The sequence below is a fragment of the Acinonyx jubatus genome, chromosome E3, assembly GCF_027475565.1.
Source record: "Acinonyx jubatus isolate Ajub_Pintada_27869175 chromosome E3, VMU_Ajub_asm_v1.0, whole genome shotgun sequence".
NCBI lineage: Eukaryota > Metazoa > Chordata > Mammalia > Carnivora > Felidae > Acinonyx > Acinonyx jubatus.
The window spans coordinates 20,655,903-20,675,235 of NC_069398.1; the positions used below are offsets into that span (position 1 = coordinate 20,655,903).

Here is a 19,333-nt window from a genome sequence, read left to right on the forward strand (position 1 = left end):
GGATCCAAGCAGGTTCTGCGCTGGCAGCAGAGAGCCTAAAGAGGGCTCGAACTCAGGAACTGTGAGACCATCACCAGAGCCAAAATTCACGCTTAGGGACTGAGCCACCCAGGCACCCTTACAGTTGTGTGTGTGTGTGTGTGTGTGTGTGTGTGCGCGCGCCAAATAGCTCTCAAGAAGAGTGATAACGAGAAGGGAGGCTGAGGGTTTTTCACTTTTTAAGACGTTTTATTCAATTACAACATACATAAAAGTGGACAACTCACTGAATTTTCAGAAACAGAACACACGGCGCCACACCCAACATCAGGATCATGAAACAGAACATTTCCAGCAGGACAAAGCCGCCTTGCGCTTCCACCAGGCGTCCCTCAACAGTTTCAAGCCCCGCAACGTGAAGTGCACAGATCTCTGGCTGCATTGAGGTCTCCGGCCCGGTCCGCCAGGTTCCCGGCATGCAGCGCGGCGATCCCGACGTGCCCCGCGGCGCGCGGAGCCGGCTACCCGGCACGCTGTGAGGAGGGCGGAAGCGGTGGCGGCGTAGCGTGAGGCTGCGTGTGTGCTGGCGGGCGGAGGCGACAACTCGGGGTCGACATGGAAGTGTAAGTCATCCGGGGCGCGTTCCCGGGCTCGCGCAAGTGTCCACAGCTGGGGACGGCTGGGTCGAGGGGAGCCGAGGGCGCGGGCTTGGAGCGCACCTTGTACGAGCGTGGGGGGGGGGGGGGTGGTGGTTGGGGAAGGCTTGGGGCGGGAGGCGGGGAGGAAAGGGACCCTCGCTCTGCCTCTCGGAACCTTCGACCCCACTCCCACCCTGTGCTTGGGACGCGGGGCCCAGCGTGGCTTGGCCTGACGGTCTATCAGTGTGCCTGCTTCCTCCATCGTTCATATCCTAGCGTGACCTGGTTCCCAGTGGGGAGCTCAGCCCGGTGTTCCGGCGGGACTTAGACGGTGTAAAGCCCTGAGTCCGCCCTGGGGGTACCTGCTGGAGAGATGGAGAAGTGCTGGATTAGAGTTTGGGGCTTACCTTGGGGAGCCCTAACTGGGAAGAAGGCCTCTCCGAGTTTGCCCAGCAGTTCGCCTTGCAAGGGAAGGGGCGGGTTTTCTGGGAAGAAGGAAGTACTGGAGCTAGGACTGGGACCTCAGAAACTTCTTCGTGTGTATGATGTTTGCTTGTTGTGCTGCGTGCAGATGAAGTTTTTGCTGCTGCTCCGCATGTGGGTTTTTCCATGGTTCACATTAACTTGTAGGCATACCCATATCGTGTTCTCTTTGGCATTGATTATTTAATACTCACATTTTCCTTTGTGTTGTTTTGCTTCATGTTTAATGGTCATGTATACTACTATTTTTCAGATTTTTAAAAAACACAATTATATATATGTAACAAATGAAAGCTTCGTGAAATAATACTTTTACTGTATTCAGTACACTGTTATATTGTTTCTTATTAAAAAAGAATGATGGGGCACCTGAGTGGCTCAGTCGGTTGGGTGTCTGACTTCAGCTCAGGTCATGATCTCACAGTCTGTGAGTTCGAGCCCCGCGTCGGGCTCTGTGCTGACAGCTCAGAGCCTGGAGCCTGCGTCAGATTCTGTGTCTCCCTCTCTCTCTACCCCTCCCCTGCTCATGCTCTGTCTCTCTCTCTCTCTGTCTCTCTCTCAAAAATACATAACAACATTTAAAAAAATTAAAAAAGAAGGCTGACCCACTAAATTGATTTTGCAGTTCATTAATGGGGCTTAATCTACATCTTGAAAAACATTCAGATATATTACTGTAGCCCAAGCTATTTCCAATTTCCCCCTCTTTACTAGAGTATTCACTGTCATTAAACAGTCCCGCTTTAATTTATCCATCTTTAAAAATTCCTTGTCTCCATATTCCTGCCCACTTATTGTTCCATTTCTGCTTCCCCTCAGAACAAAACTGCTTAGAAGTGTTTTTACACCCTCATTCTCAGAAGTGTTTTTATTCCCTCATTCTCAGTCTGTTGGGCTTTTATCCACACCAATCTATAGAAATGGTTTTGTGATGATTATCTGAGCCCTCCATCTTGTCAAATTCAAAGGTTGATTTTCTGTCCTCAATCTTCTTGATCTCTTAGCAGCAGTTGATACAGAAACTGTCAATTGTACTTGAAAAACAAAACAAAACGAAAAACTCTAGAAACTTGGGCCTTGCAACATGCTGTCTGCATTTTTGCTACATCAAGGACTGCTTCTCAGTCTCCTTTCCTGGTTTATCCTTCCTCCCTTGCTTGGCTTAAATGTTGCGGTATCTTACGGCTCAGTCCCAGGACCTCTTTCTCTTCACGCCCTCCCCTTGGTTATTTTACCCATTTATATGCTGATGACTCCCAAAAGTGTATTTCTAACCCTTTCTCTCATCATCCATCCAATTGCTTAGTCCAGAAATCAAGCCCTCCTTCCTCACCCCTAAATCTAGTCCATCAGTGAGACCTGTCATCTCCACCTTCAGTATATTTTGTATACAGTTACTTTTCACCATCTCCATAGCTAAATGTAGTCTGTCATCTCTGGTCTAGATTAGTAGCCTTTGGCTTCCACTCTTGTCCCCCCCTCTTCTGTTTTCCAGTCAGCAGACAGAGTAATCTTAAAATATTAATTGGATCAACACATCCCCTATTAAAACTGTTCACTTTCTGTTGTACTAAGAGGAAATCCACATTCCTTACTAGGACCTATATGACCCTGTATAACCTCACCTATTCACCAATCCTCTCTTGTGCTACTGTCCCCACCCCTAAACACACACACTTTCCACTGGCAGGTAGTTTCTGTAATCTTCCAAGCCCTTTACTACCTCAGGACCTTTGCTTTACTGTTCCCTCTGCCTGGTATACTTTTCTCTTTGTCCTGCTCCCTCTTTATCTTTTTGATAGTTCAAGTTGAATGTTGCTTTTCCTCTTTAGCCAATCTAAAATAGGTCCTTTTGTCTCTTACAAGCACCATAGTTTACTTTTCTTTTGAATAATTACAAGTGGTAACAATAGATGAATGTTTACCTGTTTAGTACCTTGTCTCCCTCCTGAGAACGGTCCATGAAGGCAGGGACGCATGCATTAGGCATTCAGCAGATAGTTGTTGAATTAAATAATATAACAGTACTTCATTAATTTGATAATTTAATTAAAAATTCATATAATTGAGTTAGCTAGTTTCCTAATTGCTGAGCATTTTCTGATTTAGATTTTGATTTTCCTAAGTGAAATGGTTTGAATCAAGAGTTTTTTTCTCCTAAAGCAATCTATCCATTTCTCCCAAGGACTCATTGACTTATTAACACTAGTCAAGAATTTTGCAGTGAGTGATTTATGGGAAAGTGAGGTTTCCAGAGAGTGGAAGGACCCCTGAAATGGAAAGGTATGGAGGCCTAACTTGAGTTCCTGCCTGGCCACCAATATGAGGTATGATCTCTGGCAGGTGTGGTCCTTAGCATCTTTAGCAGAAGCCTGAGTCTCTACGAGCACAAACATTGTACCTCTTTCAGGCATTCCTAGGACCTGGAGGGAGGAGGCATGAAAGGAAAACTTCTCTGAGTTTTTACTACTTTTTTTCCATCAGTTGCTGAGTAAATACTTACTGAGTGAATAATACATGTAGACATACACTATAAGTTTTTTTTTAAGGTGATGAATATTTATGCTTTATTTGATTGAGTGCTAGAATTTAAAAAATAAAAACTTGTTCACCCTCATTTGGATACATTTTCCTCGGGTAAAAGGTTACAAAATATTCATAGGAAAATTAACTATTGGTATATATAAGGTATTTGCTATTTGCGTAACTTTGTCTAATGCCTTGGGATTGTTTATATACCTGGAAAGCTTTGTGTTCACTCTTTTATTCTTGAATTTAATATACATAGGGAAAATGGACTATCTTCTCTATAATCCTTTTGAGATCATGTCAGAATTCCTTCATTTTACAGCTGGAAATACTGAGATTTAGAGAAGTTAGCCGAACAGGTCCTGTAACAGGACTGGAAAGAGGATATTTTTTTGCTAGCTCCCGAGAGAACGCTACAGATTAAACACTTCATTGACTTTGAAGGCTGCCCAGTTTTCTTGTACTTTAGTTTTTCAGAACGTGACTTGAATCAAAGGTTGAACATAGGAGAATTTGAGCAGTTCTGTTCATCATTGCATGCGTAAATTAACTGTGTGGCAGTTAAAAGGTGCTGTTTGTATGTGTATGTGTATTTCTAAAGAAAGGTCTGCCAATAGATCATTTTGTTCTGTTTATTCAGAATTCGATTTTCCAAAGTAGTTGTTTGCATCCCTTAAATGACTCAGCAAGTTAAGCAAAATTACACATTACATTTCAAATAGCAAGTCAACTTCAGTCAACTAATTCATTGCTTAAGGAGATTAAGTAACTCCTACATGTAAATATAGATTCAAACAATCTTTAAAATTCACTTGGAATATTTGCTTTAAACATCTGTAAATAAAATTAGTACTAGTTTAAGTCCTTTAGGAGAATATGAAGTTTTGTGTAGGTGGGGAGTTTCTAGAAGTCTGAATGCTTGTGAATGTATTACATAATACTGAAGTGTAAGTTATATAGAGAGCAGACAATTCCTGCTCAGTAGAAACAATGGCTTGTAAATATATAATTGACAGATTATAGTCACCCTAAAAAACATTGGAGGAAAATGCATTTTATGTCCTTAATTATAAGTTATACTACTGTCTTTTTTAACATTATAGAATTCTTTAGTTTTACATTTCCATTTTTGTCAACTTTTTAGTTTGAAAAATTCCAAACCCATAGAACAGTTGCAAAAAGAACACCATAAATACCTTTATACCCTCTATCTAGAGTCACCGTTTGTTAACATTTTGATATATTTGCCTAATCTCTCTCTCTCTCTCTCCACACACACACACACACACACACACACACACACACACACTCTTTACTGAATCATTTCAAAGTTGGAAATATCGTGTCATTTTATCCAGTCATAAAAATGTATTCTATTTAACTGCAATACCATTGTCACACCCAGGGAATTTAGCACTGATGTACCTACCAGTATCATTAAACTACAGCCTATATTAAAGTTTCTCCAGTTGTCCCAACAATGTCATTTTAGCTGGATTTTTTTTAACCACCGATTCAAGATCCTTTCAAGAATCATACATTTTTAATTGTCATACAACTTGTAGTTGTCATAGTTCTTTAATCTCCTTTAAGAAGTTTCCTAACTTGTTTTTGTGACACTGACATTGTTACAAATGACATTGATATTTGAAGAGTCTGAACCATTTGTTTTAAAGTATGTTCCTTAACTTGGATTTGTCTGGTTATATCCTCATGACTGGATTCAAATTAAAAATTCTTTGACAGGGTTGCTGTAAGGGATGTGTCTTTCTCAGTGCATCACATCATCATTGGTGCTATTAAATTTGATCATTTGATTTAGTTGATGTCTGTCCAGTCTTGCCATACCCTGGTCCCAGCAACCTGCCACTTAGTGGTGGTTATAGTAGGATAAAAGCTGTTTTTAAAAAATTTATCAATATATACATTTCATTCAGGAATTGAAATGAACATAGTCCGTTTTATAAAAGGTAGATATTATTATGCCCATTGACATTTTAATTGAATAAAGGAAAGCCCAGCACATATTGGCATTTACTCTATTAGTATTTACTGGGTAAAAAAATTATTTATCTTCCTAATATAAGAATAAATTAATAAGTCAGCTTCTGCCAACCAGAATCTCTAAGATGTGGTACTTGTTTAAACATCCATTGTTCTGGCCCCCAAACACAGGTTCATTAAAACACATGTACAAGAGAGTGTCTCTCCTTTGTATATTGGTTTTAGTAAAGACAAATGATGTTCTTTGGCTTCTTGCGTTAACAATATCGGCTCAGGCAGTGGGGCAATAACTTGGAATAGCCAAGGACAAATTTCCCAAGGCATGGGATATTCTCCATGACAGAGGAGAGGCCATGATTTGGAAGTGAAGTTGTAACAGTGACACCTGACCCCTTAGCCTTGAGGAAAAATAACATTTGTATTATTTTCCAGTCTGTTCCAGCAAGGGATCTCTTAGTTACAGTGTATTTTAGGACAAACAGGGAGTTTTAACTCAATTTCAAGCAAAGATAGGAAAAAGCCTAGTGGGCTGACTTCTTGATTGAGTAGGCAAAGATGACATGTGGTTTCACTTGTCATTTTCAGTTTTTTTTTTTTTTAACGTTTATTTATTTTTGAGACAGAGAGAGACAGAGCATGAACGGGGGAGGGTCAGAGAGAGGGAGACACAGAATCTGAAACAGGCTCCAGGCTCTGAGCTGTCAGCACAGAGCCCGACGCGGGGCTTGAACTCACAGACCGCGAGATCATGACCTGAGCCGAAGTCGGCCGCTTAACCGACTGAGCCACCCAGGTGCCCCTGTCATTTTCAGTTTTAAGTAAAGCATATCATATACACTGATTCTGCATATCCTTCCTATGTTAGATTACTTTTCAGTATGATATTCTTTGTGACCTGAGTGCAATTGTGGTTATTTGGGCAAAGCAACACTTTTGTGAAATCTCAGCTATTTGTTGAATGACCAGTAGCATTTGGTAAGGTTCACATGTTGACTTGATTAGAGCTGACGTCACTGTGCTGCTGACCAAAGTCCCAGGTCAGACCCTTATGGTAGCCACCTGCTCGTTTTCCGTTCTTGATTGACTAGGGAAATCACCCACCTCTTTGGCCCACGTTTTTGAAATTTTATGTGAGCATTTTCATTACACAGCTCTGCTCCTGGTTTAATAACAAACTGTAGTCTTTATTATACATTATGTCAAGTCCAGACGTCCTCCTGAATTTTTAGGATTCTGCATTTCCGATTTCTATTTGTCCAGTCTCATTTTTCTTTTTTTTCTTTTAATTTTTTTTAATGTTTTTTTTTTTTTTTTTTTTTTGAGACAGAGAGAGACAGAGCATGAACGGGGGAGGGTCAGAGAGAGGGAGACACAGAATCTGAAACAGGCTCCAGGCTCTGAGCTGTCAACACAGAGCCCGACGTGGGGCTTGAACTCGCAGACCGCGAGATCATGACCTGAGCCGAAGTCGGCCGCTTAACCGACTGAGCCACCCAGGAGCCCCTCAATTTCATCATTTATAAAGAAGGAGTCCTACATCACAGGGTTTTTAATGAGAATTCAATGAAGTAGTATCTTTAAAAACTAATAACCTTCCACTAAGGAGGATCTTAATACCAGGAATGAGGCTACACTTCAAAAATTTGTTGTCTCATTTCATCCTCCTAATAGCTCTGTGAGGTAGGAAGAAGTTATGGTTGTAACACAGGCAGTGGTAATAGATGGCATTTTGAGTACTTACTGTGTTCTAGTACTTTACATATTTCAGTTTAATCCTGTAAATAATCTCATGTGGTTAGTACTATAATTGTCATTTTATGGGTGAGGAAATTTAAGCACAAAGAGGTTAAGTAACTTGCCTAAATTCACAGAGCTCTAATGTTCAGTGGAGCTGGGTTTAGAATCCAGGCTGTACTTCTAGGTACTAGTTTAGCCCCATTTTTTATTTTAAATGGGGAAGCTTAGGAGAGTTAATAAACTCCCTAAAACTCCCATACCTTATAAGTGTCAAAGCTAGAATGTGAACCCAGATTTTTCAGGTTTCATAACTGTGTTCTTAATTATCACACTATACTGCCTCTGGACTGTTAAAAACAGTAAATACTTCTGATGTGGTATTGTAGAATGGCTTGATTTTAATTGAATACAAGTCACATTGCTGTGCTCACTCATGCATGAAAGATGACATTTTGCCTTGATCACAGGGGTACCACGCTTTTGACCACTACTTGACACATGAACTCTACTTGTTGAATTGATACAGAAGATGAACACCTTTGTGGATATCTAGCAGGATTCCTGACATTGCTGGGATTCCCAGCAGCGATGTTAGTGTTAATGATTCCATTTCTGGGGATTCAGCAGGAGGACTTGCCTGCCCAAGATGTTGATAACTGGTGGGAGTTAGATGGTACTGGGGAAAGGACGTGGCTGTGGGATGAGACAGCACTGTTTCTCCAGTTAATTCTAGCACCCTCACTGTTTATTGACACCCCTTTCCAACCCTCTGGTTTTGCCCCATGTTCTTCCCGCAATTAACTTCTCTCCCAGATGACTGACTTAACTTCTGCCTATGTAGACTAAGGGTAAGCATTGTGTTTTGGTCACCTACTTAGTAATGGATATGTGATATACTGTGGCTGTAAAGAGGGAAGTTTGCTCTGAAATTATTCATTGCCAGCTAAACCAGTAGGACTTAGGACATTCTCAGTTTTAGGTTTATAGTCCCTAAATTCCTGAAGTGGACTACTGAATCTTGACACAGGTATTTTACAGATATTTAATTTCCACAAAGGAATGTGTGCCCAGACTGACAACAATTTACTTTATTTTCCAGGAAGGATGCCAATTCTGCTCTGCTCAGTAATTATGAGGTAAATAGCTTTGAAATAAACTATTGTAGTTTCCTCTTTGGTAGTTTGTCCTCTGCTTCTGAAGATTATTGAATTAGTTTTAATTAAAAATGACTGAATTCATTTGGATTTTCCACTTTAAAATAGGACAGATGGCACCATCTGGTGGACCTTGGAATTATTATAAGCTTGGTAAATTATACATAGTAATTCAGGGAAGCTGGGAAGACTTTATAGTAGGCAACCTTCCCCAAATCCCAAAGATTTTAGATTTTCATTTTATATGCCTTTATGGGATGGAAGCATCTATTCGGAACTGTTTTCTGTCTGTGAAAGTTTTCCATTGAAATACTTAATGCCTTTTCCTAATTACCACTTTTTGCCTATAAAATGCTTTTATGTTATTATTTTGATCCCCATAATAGTCTCATAAGTATTAACACCATACTGAAGATGAGTGCTTAGTTGATGCACCATTATGAATAATTTAGTAGGAACTAAAAGATATGAAATCTGGGGACTTGAGGGTTGGGTTGCTGAAGAAAGGGAGGAAAAAAGGAAAAAAGTTGGTGAGAGGGAAGATAACATTATTTATTTTTGCCTACCTTCTATTTTGCCTGTGTCTTGTTTGGTACATCTGATAGGTTAACTCTGGGTGTAGAAAGAACGATTCATACATTCACGGTCAAGTTTTCATTTTCTAGAATATCAATTCATGAAAACTTTAGGAGATTGGAGTTTCCATTGTGTGATATAGAAGATAGAAGATAGTGGAATTAACACAGTTGGCCATACTCCTTCCTTAAGTTGTTGCTACTAATAATAGGAAGGGGATGGTTGTGAGTCAAGCCATCGGCTTTTAGGAACTTCCTTGTCCAGTTTGGATTCTGCTGGGTATTTGGGTGTTTTATCCATTGGGGAAACATTGCATTAATTGGAGCTCATGACACTATTGCTGAAAAAATAATGACAGGTTGCATTGTATGTAGTATGCTCTATGAGCCTATACTTCCCTCAGTTCTCTGGCGTAATCTCTAAAACAGGAAAGCTATATCTCCCCCCGCCCATGCTCCTCAGCGCTAACACACGTTTTTCCCTTGTCGGGAGAGTTTACTTCCAACGTTCTATAGCATTATTATTATTTTTTTTTTTTGGGTAAAATTTGTATTTAACTCTTGCCTCATAATTTTTCTTTTTCAGGTATAAATTTAGTAGATTTTCATTTTATTGAAGCAGAATCCTGTTTTTTTTAAAAACTTAGTGCAAAAAAATTTTTTTTAGGTTTATTTATTTATTTTGAGAAAGAGGGGGAAGGGGAAGGGGAAGGGCAGAAGGAGAAAGAGAGACTCCCAAGCAGTCTCTGCACTGTTAGCATGGAGTCTGTTGCGGGGCTCAGTTTCACAAACCAGGATCATGACCTGAGCCAGTATCAAGAGTTGGATGCTCAACCAACTGAGCCACCCAGGCGCCCCTATTTGAGGAACTTTTTGAGGAACCTCCGTACTGTTTTCTATAGTGACTGGACGAAATTACATTCCTACCAACAGTGCACACGGGTTTCCTTTTCTTCACATTCTTGCCAACACTTACTCTTTCTTGTCTCTTTGGTATTAGCCATTTTACCAGGTGTTAAGTGATAGTTCATTTGATTTTTTTGATTTGCATTTCCCTGATGACTAGTGATTTTGCATCTTTTTTATGTGTCTGTTGGCCATCCATATATCTTCTTTTGAAAATTGTCTATTCTGGTCCCCTGCCCATTTTTTAATCAGATTGGTTTTTGGGTATAAGTTCTTTATATATTTTGGATATTAACTTTTTATCAGATAAGTGATTTGCAGATATTCTCATCTAGTAAGTTGTCTGTTCATTTTGCTGATGGTTTCCTTTGCTGTGTCTTTTAGTTTGATATAGTCCTACTTTTTTATTTTTGCTTTTGTTGCCTTTGCTTTTGGTGTTAAAAAAAAAAATCATCACCAAGACTGATTTCAAGGAGCTTACCTCCTTTGTTTTTTGTAGGAGCTTTATGGCTTCAGGTCTTACATTCAATTCTTCAATCCATTTTGAGTTAATTTTTCTGTGTGGTTATGTGGTAGTGGTCCACTTTCATTCTCTTCCTTTTGACCAGTTTTTCCAGTACCTTTTTTTTTTTTATTTTTTAAATATGAATGGATACCATTTAATCCTTAAGGCAGTATCTTTTTTTTTTTAAGTTTATTTTTATTTATTTTGAGACATAGAGAACAAGTGGGAGAGGGGCAGAGAGAGAGGGAGACAGAATCCCAAGCAGACTCCATGATGTCAGCGCAGAGCCCAATGTGGGGCTCGAACTCCAAGAGTCTGACTCTTAACCCACTGAACCACCCAGGCTCCCCATCCCAGCACCATTTATTGAAGAGGCTGTCTTTTCCCCATTGTATATTCTTGGCTTCTTTGTCAAAAATTAACCACAGGGATGCCTGGGTGGCTCAGTCAGTTGAGTGTCTTGCTCTTGTTTTCAGCTCAGGTCATGATCTTGTGATTGGTGAGTTCAAGCCCCTTGTCAGGCTCTGAGCTGACAATGAAGAGCCTGCTTGGAATTCTCACTCTCTCCCTCTCTCTCTGCTTCTCCCCTTTGCGCTCTCTCTGAAAATAAATAAACTTAAAAAAAATTAAGTAACCACATATGTGTGAGTTTACTTCTGGACACACTGTTCTATTCCATTGATTTATATGTCTGTTTTTATGCCAGTAACAATACTGTTTTGATTTCCGTGGCTTTGTAATATAATTTGAAATCAGGAAGCATGATGTCTCCAGCTTAGCTCTTCTTTCTCAAGATCGCTTTGACTATTCAGGGTTTTCTGTGGTTCCATAAAAGTTTAGGATTGTTCTATTTCTGTGAAAAATGCCATTGGAATTTTGATAGAGATTGCACTGAATCTGTAGATTGCTACAGATTGCTTCTTTCTGGTAGTTCATTATTATCATGTATACATGCAATAGATTTCTGTATATTGATTTTGTATGCTGTAACTTTTACTGAATTTATTTTTAGTTCAGTTTTTTGGTAGAGTCTTTAGGGTTTTCTATATATAGTATCCTGTCATCTGCAAATAGTGACAGCTTTACCACTTTCTTTCCAATTTGGCTGCCTTTTATTTATTTTCTTGCCTAATTGCTCTAGCAAGGACTTCCAATACTGTGTTGAATAAAAGGAACAAGAGTGGGGCACCTGGGTGGCTCAGTCAGTTGAGCATCCGACTTTGGTTCAGGTAATGATCTTGCAGTTTGTGAGTTCAAGCCCCACATCAGGCTCTATGCTGACAGTTTGGAGCCTAGAGCCTGCTTTGAATTCTGTGTCTCCCTCTCCCTGCCCCTCACCCTCTTATGATCTCTCTCTCTCTCTCTCTCTCTCTCTCTCTCTCTCTCAAAAATAAACATTTAAAAAAATAAAAGGGGCAAGAGTGGCATCTTTGACTTCTTCCTGATCTTATAGGAAAAGCTTTCAGCTTTTCACTGTTCAGTATGATGTTAACTTAGGGCTTGTCACATATGGCCTTTACACATTGGGTATGTTCCCTCTCTACCCACTTTTTTGAGAGTTTTTATCATAAATCGATGTTAAAATAATTTTTTTTAATGTTTCATTTTTATTTTTGAGAGTGTGAGTGGGGGAGAGGCAGAGTGAGAGGGGAATAGAGGATCCACAAGTGGGCTCTGTGCTAATAGCGGTGGGCCCAATGTGGGGCTTGAACTCAAAAACCAAAGATCATGACATGAGTTGAAGTCAGATGCTCAACCAACTGAGCAACCCAGGTGCCCTGGATGTTGAATTTTAGAAAATTCGTTGTCTACATCTATTGAGATATCATATTTTAGGAGAGTTTACTTTCAAATATTAATATATTTTTGAGATCAGAGGAAATTAGTGATATGGTGTATATTAATAAGGAAACATTTGAAATATTTCAGTAAACTAATGAATTTGGATTACTTGACTTAGATAAAAGCATTTTTAAAATGTCAGATGCTTCTCAGACTCATATTTGCTCTAATGAAGAGTTAAGGGGAGGGTTTGAAAGAAAAGACGTACTATTCTGTTTATCCTTCAGAATCATTGACCTTGAGGGGTGCCTGGGTGGCTCAGTCCGTTAAGCTTCCGACTCTTGTTGGTTTTGGCTTGGATTGTGATCTCATGTTTCGTGAGTTTGAGCCCTGAATTGGGCTCTGCTCTGACAGTGTGGAGCCTTCTTGGGATCCTCTGTATGCGCCTCCCCTGCTTGCTTGCTCCCTCTCTCTCAAAATAAATAAATAAATAAAATAAACTTAAAAAAATCATTGCTCATGAAATAGATACATTTCTCACATTTACTCATAAAAATCTTTTATCACTTCCCAGGTGTTCCAGTTACTGACTGATCTGAAAGAGCAACGGAAAGAAAGTGGAAAGAACAAACACAATTCTGGGCAACAGAACTTGAATACTATCACCTATGAAGTAAGCCAAGACTTGTCGAGGGGCTACCGAAACTAGCATTGAGGGGTTGGTTTATTCCAGGGATGACTGGCCACCAAATCATGACTGACTCTTACTGATTTGAGTAGTTTTACTCTAACCCAGTTTTTATTCTGTTCATGCAAGTGGAGGAAATTTGGCCAATGGTGAGGTTAGCCAATGACAGAGTTAGAGGGAATAGTGAAAAAAAAAGACTGTCCTCAATTCTAACACCATTTGCGAGTCAGGGATCCCTAAGACCACCCTTGGGTTCAGTAATTTACTAGAAGTACTCAGAACTCACTGAAAGCTATTACATTCACAGTTATGGTTCATTACATGAAAAGGATACAGATTAAAATTGACCAGAGGAAGAAGCATATGAGGCAGATTCTAGGAGAAATGCCAACACAGAGCTTCTATCCTCCTCTTATGTGGGTGGAGTCAGAAAATGTTTGTCCTCTAATGTGGGTGGAGTCAGAAAATGTTTCTCTTGAAATCAATGTGTGATAATACATACAAAATATTGTCAACCAGGGAAGCTCAGCTAAACTTCAGCTTCCCAAATTTTTATTTGAGTTCTGTTATATAGGCATGATTGAATGATTGGTTGCCCGTTGTAGTTCATCTCAGCCTCCAGGTGCACTGATTCTGCATGACCCAAAGCCTCCACCCTAAGTCACACTGTTAAGACTATTCATTATGACATAAGACCTCCAGAGAAAGATACTCCTATTAAGTATAACATTGCCTCTCAGAAGCTGAAGGCAAAGGCCAGACCGTCTCTTTGGGCAAAGCTCAATTAATTAATTCTTTCTTTCTTTCTTTCTTTCTTTCTTTCTTTCTTTCTTTCTTTCTTCCTTCCTTCCTTCCTTCCTTCCTTCCTTCCTTCCTTCCTTCCTTCCTTTTTCTTTCTTTCTTTCTTTCTTTCTTTCTTTCTTTCTTTCTTTCTTTCTTTCTCTCTCTCTCTCTCTCTCTCTTTCTTTCTTTCTTTCTTTCTTTCTACATTTATTTATTAATGAGAGAGAGAGAGAGAGAGAGAGCATGAGCAGGGGAGGGGCAGAGAGAGGAGGAGACACAGAATCTGAAGCAGGCTCCAGGCTCCGAGCATCAGCCCAGAGCCCGACGTGGGGCTCAAACCCACAGACTGTAAGATCATGACCTGAGCTGAAGTCGGATGCTCAACCAACTGAGCCACCCAGGTGCCCCAAAGCTCAATTCTTTATTGCACAAAAAGTGATGTTTTTTATTGTAAAAAACTTAGGAAGTACCAAAAAGGATAAAGAAGAAAGCTAAAGTAATTTATAATCTAACATCTAGTTGACATTTTGCTATGTTTTCTTCCAACCTTATGCTTTATCCTTAAAAAAGAAAGTTTAAGCTATTATATTTGTTATATATGATGTTTGATTTTTTTAATAATTTTTTAAAAAGTTTACTTTTATTTATTTTGAGAGAGAGCAGGTTGGGGAGGGTCAGAGAGAGAGGGAGACAGAATCCCAAGCAGGCTCTGCCTGATAGTGGTCTCGAACTCATGAACAGTGAGATCATGACCTGAGCCAAAATCAAGAGTCAACGCTTAACCGGCCGAGCCACCCAGGTGCCCCTGTGATGTTTGATTTTTATATCTGTCATTTTAATTTATGTTTTGGCTATTTCCTTTCAAATCTGATTTTGTCTTTATAAAGGGTTTAGTTTTTATTTTTTTTAACTTTTATTTTTTTAACATTTTATTATTCTTTTTAAAGTTTATTTATTTATTTTGAGAGAGAGAGCAGGGGAGGGGGCAGAGAGAGAATTCCTAGCAGGCTCCACACTATCAGCACGGAGCCTGATATGGGACTTGAACTCATGAACCGTGAGATCATGACCTGAGCGGAAATTGAGAGTTAAGGATGCTTAACCACTCACACCAGTCAGAGTGGCCAAAATGAACAAATCAGGAGACTATAGATGCTGGCGAGGATGTGGAGATACGGGAACCCTCTTGCACTGTTGGTGGGAATGCAGATTGGTGCAGCCATTCTGGAAAACAGTGTGGAGGTTCCTCAAAAAATTAAAAATAGACCTACCCTATGACCCAGCAATAGCACTGCTAGGAATTTACCCAAGGGATACAGGAGTGCTGATGCATAGGGGCACTTGTACCCCAATGTTTATAGCAGCACTCTCAACAATAACCAAATTATGGAAAGAGCCTAAATGTCCATCAACTGATGAATGGATAAAGAAATTGTGGTTTATATACACAATGGAGTACTACGTGGCAATGAGAAAGAATGAAATATGGCCTTTTGTAGCAACATGGATGGAACTGGAGAGTGTGATGCTAAGTGAAATAAGCCATACAGAGAAAGACAGATACCATATGGTTTCACTCTTGTGTGGATCCTGAGAAACTTAACAGAAACCCATGGGGGAGGGGAAGGAAAAAAAAAAAAAAAAGAGGTTAGAGTGGGAGAGAGCCAAAGCATAAGAGACTCTTAAAAACTGAGAATAAACTGAGGGTTGATGGGGGGTGGGAGGGAGGGGAGGGTGGGTGATAGGATTGAGGAGGGCACCTTTTGGGATGAGCACTGGGTGTTGTATGGAAACCAGTTTGACAATAAACTTCATATATTGAAAAAAAAAAAAGGATGCTTAACCAAGTGAGCTGCCTAAGCACCTCTAGTTTTTATTTTTATTTACTTTGTTATTTTAGGGGGAGAGGGGCAGAGAGAGAGAGAGAGAGAAAGAAAGAAAGAGAATCCCAAGCAGGCTCCATGCTCAGGGGCTTGATCTCATGATCCTGGGATCATGACCTGAGCTAAGATCGAGTTGGACGCTTAACCAACTGAGCCAACCAGGCACCCCAGGATTTAGTTTTAATTATCTTTATCTTTTCAAAGACAAAATTAAACCTGGGTTAAGTTACCATAATGCCTTTTAAGGAATTTAAGGGGGGGTTTAGTACATTTGTCCCCATTCCTCCCTGTCTGGTTTTGTTCATCTAATCATGTGTTTGAAATCCCATCATTCATTTATTCACTCATGTTCTTTTACATTGTATCGTTCATCCATCTCTTTAAAAAAAAAATGCAATGTTTGTAATTAGTTTTACAGCCAAATTTCAAGCTGTCAGGTGCTCTTCTGCGCGCTTAAATCAGTCTAAGCTCACTGCCACTCTATTACATACTCATTAAGCTCTTGCTTTTAATATGTGGTACCTTAAGGAAGGTTATTGTGGTGTTAAGGGTTTTGAGACTGTTTATACTTGAGAATGTATTTCTCGTGTTTTTAATGTGAATGACCCCTCATCTGACTATGGAGTTATTGGGCTCAGCCTTCAGTCGTCAAGGCTCTGTAGGTATTACTTGGTCTCTTATTGTTTGTCGTTATGGAGGAGTCTGAGACCAACCAGATTTTTGAACTTGAGAGAAACTCTTAACTTATGAGGTTACTGTTTACTTTTCAGGCTTGAAATTCCTTTGAAGTTATGTCTAGGTGGGATTCTCTCTTTTAAAAAAAGTAAGAGCCTTTTATTTTGAGATAATTTTACAGAAAAGTTATAAAGATGGTGCTGAGAGTTCCCATATGTCCTTCCCCCAGGTTTCCTTGATGTTAACATTTTATTTAACCATGGTACAATGATCAAAACTAAGAAAATGACACAAACATTTTATTCAGATTTTCTCAGTTTTTCCATTAATGCCCTTTTTCTGTTCAAGGATCTGATTCAGGATGCCATTTTGTATTTAACATGTTAAATGTTAGCATGTCTCCTTATATCCTCCCGTCTGTAACAGATCCTTAGTCTTTCCTCAGTCTTTCCTCATCTTCCATGCATGACCTTGACACTTTGAAGAGTATCAATGCAAGTCTTTTATAGAATGTCCTTCAGCTTTGGTTTGTTTGATGTTTTCTCATGATCAAACTGAAGTTACAGCTTTTGGGGAAGAATGCCACAGAAGCGATGTGCCCTGCTCAGTGCGTGATACAGGGTACATGATATCAGTGTCTTGTCACTGGTACTGTTAACTGAGATCACTTGATTATAGTGGTATCTGCCTGGTTTCCCCACTGTAAAGTTACTGTTTTTCTGTTTATACTTCGTATTCATTAGAAAGGAGTCACCAAGTCCAGTCCATTGAAAGGCACCTCTTGAAGGGAAGGGTATCAAAGAGTTTGAGGACATATATATTAAAACTATCACAGTATTAATAAATATTTGGGGAAGATGCTGTGAGGCTATGCAAATATCATATTTCTCCTTAAGCTTTTGCCCATTGATTTTAGTATTCATTGGTAGGTCTTTCCTGCAGTAATTATTACTGTGGTTCAATTGCCTAATGGTGATTATTTCCCTCATTCCTACCATATTTAACACATAGAAATCTTCTGTAACAAACAATTGTTCCTTCTCATCCATTTATTTATTTACTTATATCTGTATGGATTTGTGACTATTCTTTGGGTTTCATGTCTTTTAAAAAAATTGTCTGAAGGGGCTTCTGGGTGGCTCAGTCGGTTGAGTGGCAACTTCTGCTCAGGTCATGATCTCACGTTTCATGAGTTCGAGCCCCACATTGGGCTTGCTGCTTTCAGTGTGAAGCCTGCTTTGGACCCTCTGTCTTCCTCTCTCTCTCTGCTCCTGTCCCACTTGCACTCTCCCTTAAAAATAAACATTAAAAAGAAAAAAGAAAAAAATTGAAATATAACACAATTGTCAGATTGAGGTTTTTCTTCTTTTTTTTTTAAGATCAGGAAAGCTTTCTTCCTGAATGTCATTCATTATTCCTGTTCTAGCTACTGATTTTCTTTTTGAGGAATTCCCATTATATGAAGATTAACTCTCCTGAAGGCATTTTTTTATAGAAGATTGTCTTTTATTTTTATTTAATATTTTTTTATTTTTGAGAGAGAGTGAGAGACAGAGTGAGCAGGGGAGGGACAGAGAGAGAGGGTGACACAGAACCTGAAGCAGGCTCCAGACTTTGAGTTGTCAACACAGAGACTGACGTGGGGCTTGAACTCACAAACTATGAGATCGTGACCTGAGCTGAAGTTGGACACTTAACCGACTGAGCCACCCAAGGCACCCCTATAGAAGATTTTTTAAACAAAATTTTACAATACTAAATTATAACCATTGTCTTCCCTTTTTCTCATTCAGATTTTTTTGTCTTATGCATTTTCTTTTTAAAATTTTTTTCGTAGACATTAAAATATATATCAAAAACACCATGCAGGCACCAGAGTCCTGAGATTGTCAGAGAGTTTCTCACAGCAATGAAAAGCCACAAGTTGACCAAGTAAGTAAAAATTATTTTAACTAGGAAAAGTGTGACACATAATGAAAATGATAGCTTACAAAAACCATCCTTAGCATTGGTGTATTTCTATTTAGTTGGGTTTTGAATCATAATTAACACACAGTGCTCTTTTACAGTAGGATCATGGTATCATAGACCAGACAGCTAAGACTTAGACACAAGTGTCTTTCTAGAGCCAGAAACAGAATGTAATGTAAAAAATCTTTCTTTGTTTTTTGTTGTTTTTTGAATCCCAGTTCTATGAGCTGCCCCATAACCCCTTTCCAGCACTCAGGCCAAATTGGTTAGAAATGAAGTTCACAAATTACAGTGCTCTTTATAAAGTTGATCAGTTAAGTCATTTGTCATTTGTGTTTACTTGGGGCAAAAATGGGTTGATAATATTGTCTTCCAGGGGCTTGATTACTTTTCCTGGTTACTTTCTTTCTTTCTTTTTTTAAATAGGAATTATAAACATCATTAAAAATTGGATTAAGATTAGTTTATATGAGAAGAATACTAGCCCTAGTCTTTTAGAATTAATACCAGAGCCGATAAATCCCAAAAGCCGTTGTCATTCATTCAGGATAATTAATAATTTTCTTTTGAGGGAAACATTGGTGTTATTTCAGACACACGGGGGCTACACTGTCAATAAACTAAGTGACTTCTCTTGCCTCTCCAGATGAACTCTGAAGGCAGTCATCTTTCAAATGTGTGTTTGTGTGTATGTACTTTGTTTTTTCACTTGTGGTAAAATTTATCATCCTAACCACTTTTAAGTGTGTAGTTCATTAGTGTTAAATATATTCACATGTTGTGCAACCAGTATCCAGGAGTTTTTAATCTTACAAAACTGGAACTCTGTACCAATTAAATAACTCCCATTTCTTCCTCACCCCAGCCCCTGACAATCACTGTTCCATTTTCTGTTTGTATTCTTTTTCAAGATTATTTGGATTGTTTAGGGTCCCTTGGGATTTCCATATGGCTTTTTCTATTTCTGCAAAAAATGTTATTGGGATTTTGATAGGGATTATGTTGAATCTGTAGGTTGTTTTTGGATAGTATTGACATCTT

General features: G+C 39.2%; 1 protein-coding gene across 5 annotated transcripts in view; it reads left to right on the plus strand.

Annotated features, from left to right (window-relative positions):
* The first annotated feature begins 381 nt into the window (after positions 1 to 381).
* Positions 382 to 19,333, plus strand: part of CRCP (CGRP receptor component) — a 46,132-nt gene continuing 27,180 nt past the window's right edge. The window contains exons 1-4 of one of the 5 annotated variants that reach the window (XM_053212945.1): positions 382 to 602; positions 8,470 to 8,506; positions 12,867 to 12,965; positions 18,159 to 18,253. In XM_053212945.1, coding sequence (XP_053068920.1) covers positions 595 to 602; positions 8,470 to 8,506; positions 12,867 to 12,965; positions 18,159 to 18,253 — 239 coding nt within the window. In that variant the 5' untranslated portion in view covers positions 382 to 594. Of the gene's footprint in view, positions 603 to 8,469; positions 8,507 to 12,866; positions 12,966 to 16,416; positions 16,470 to 18,158; positions 18,254 to 19,333 lie in introns of those variants that run through there. The other 4 variants (XM_027041836.2, XM_053212947.1, XM_027041841.2 and 1 more) reach the window with 4 other exon arrangements.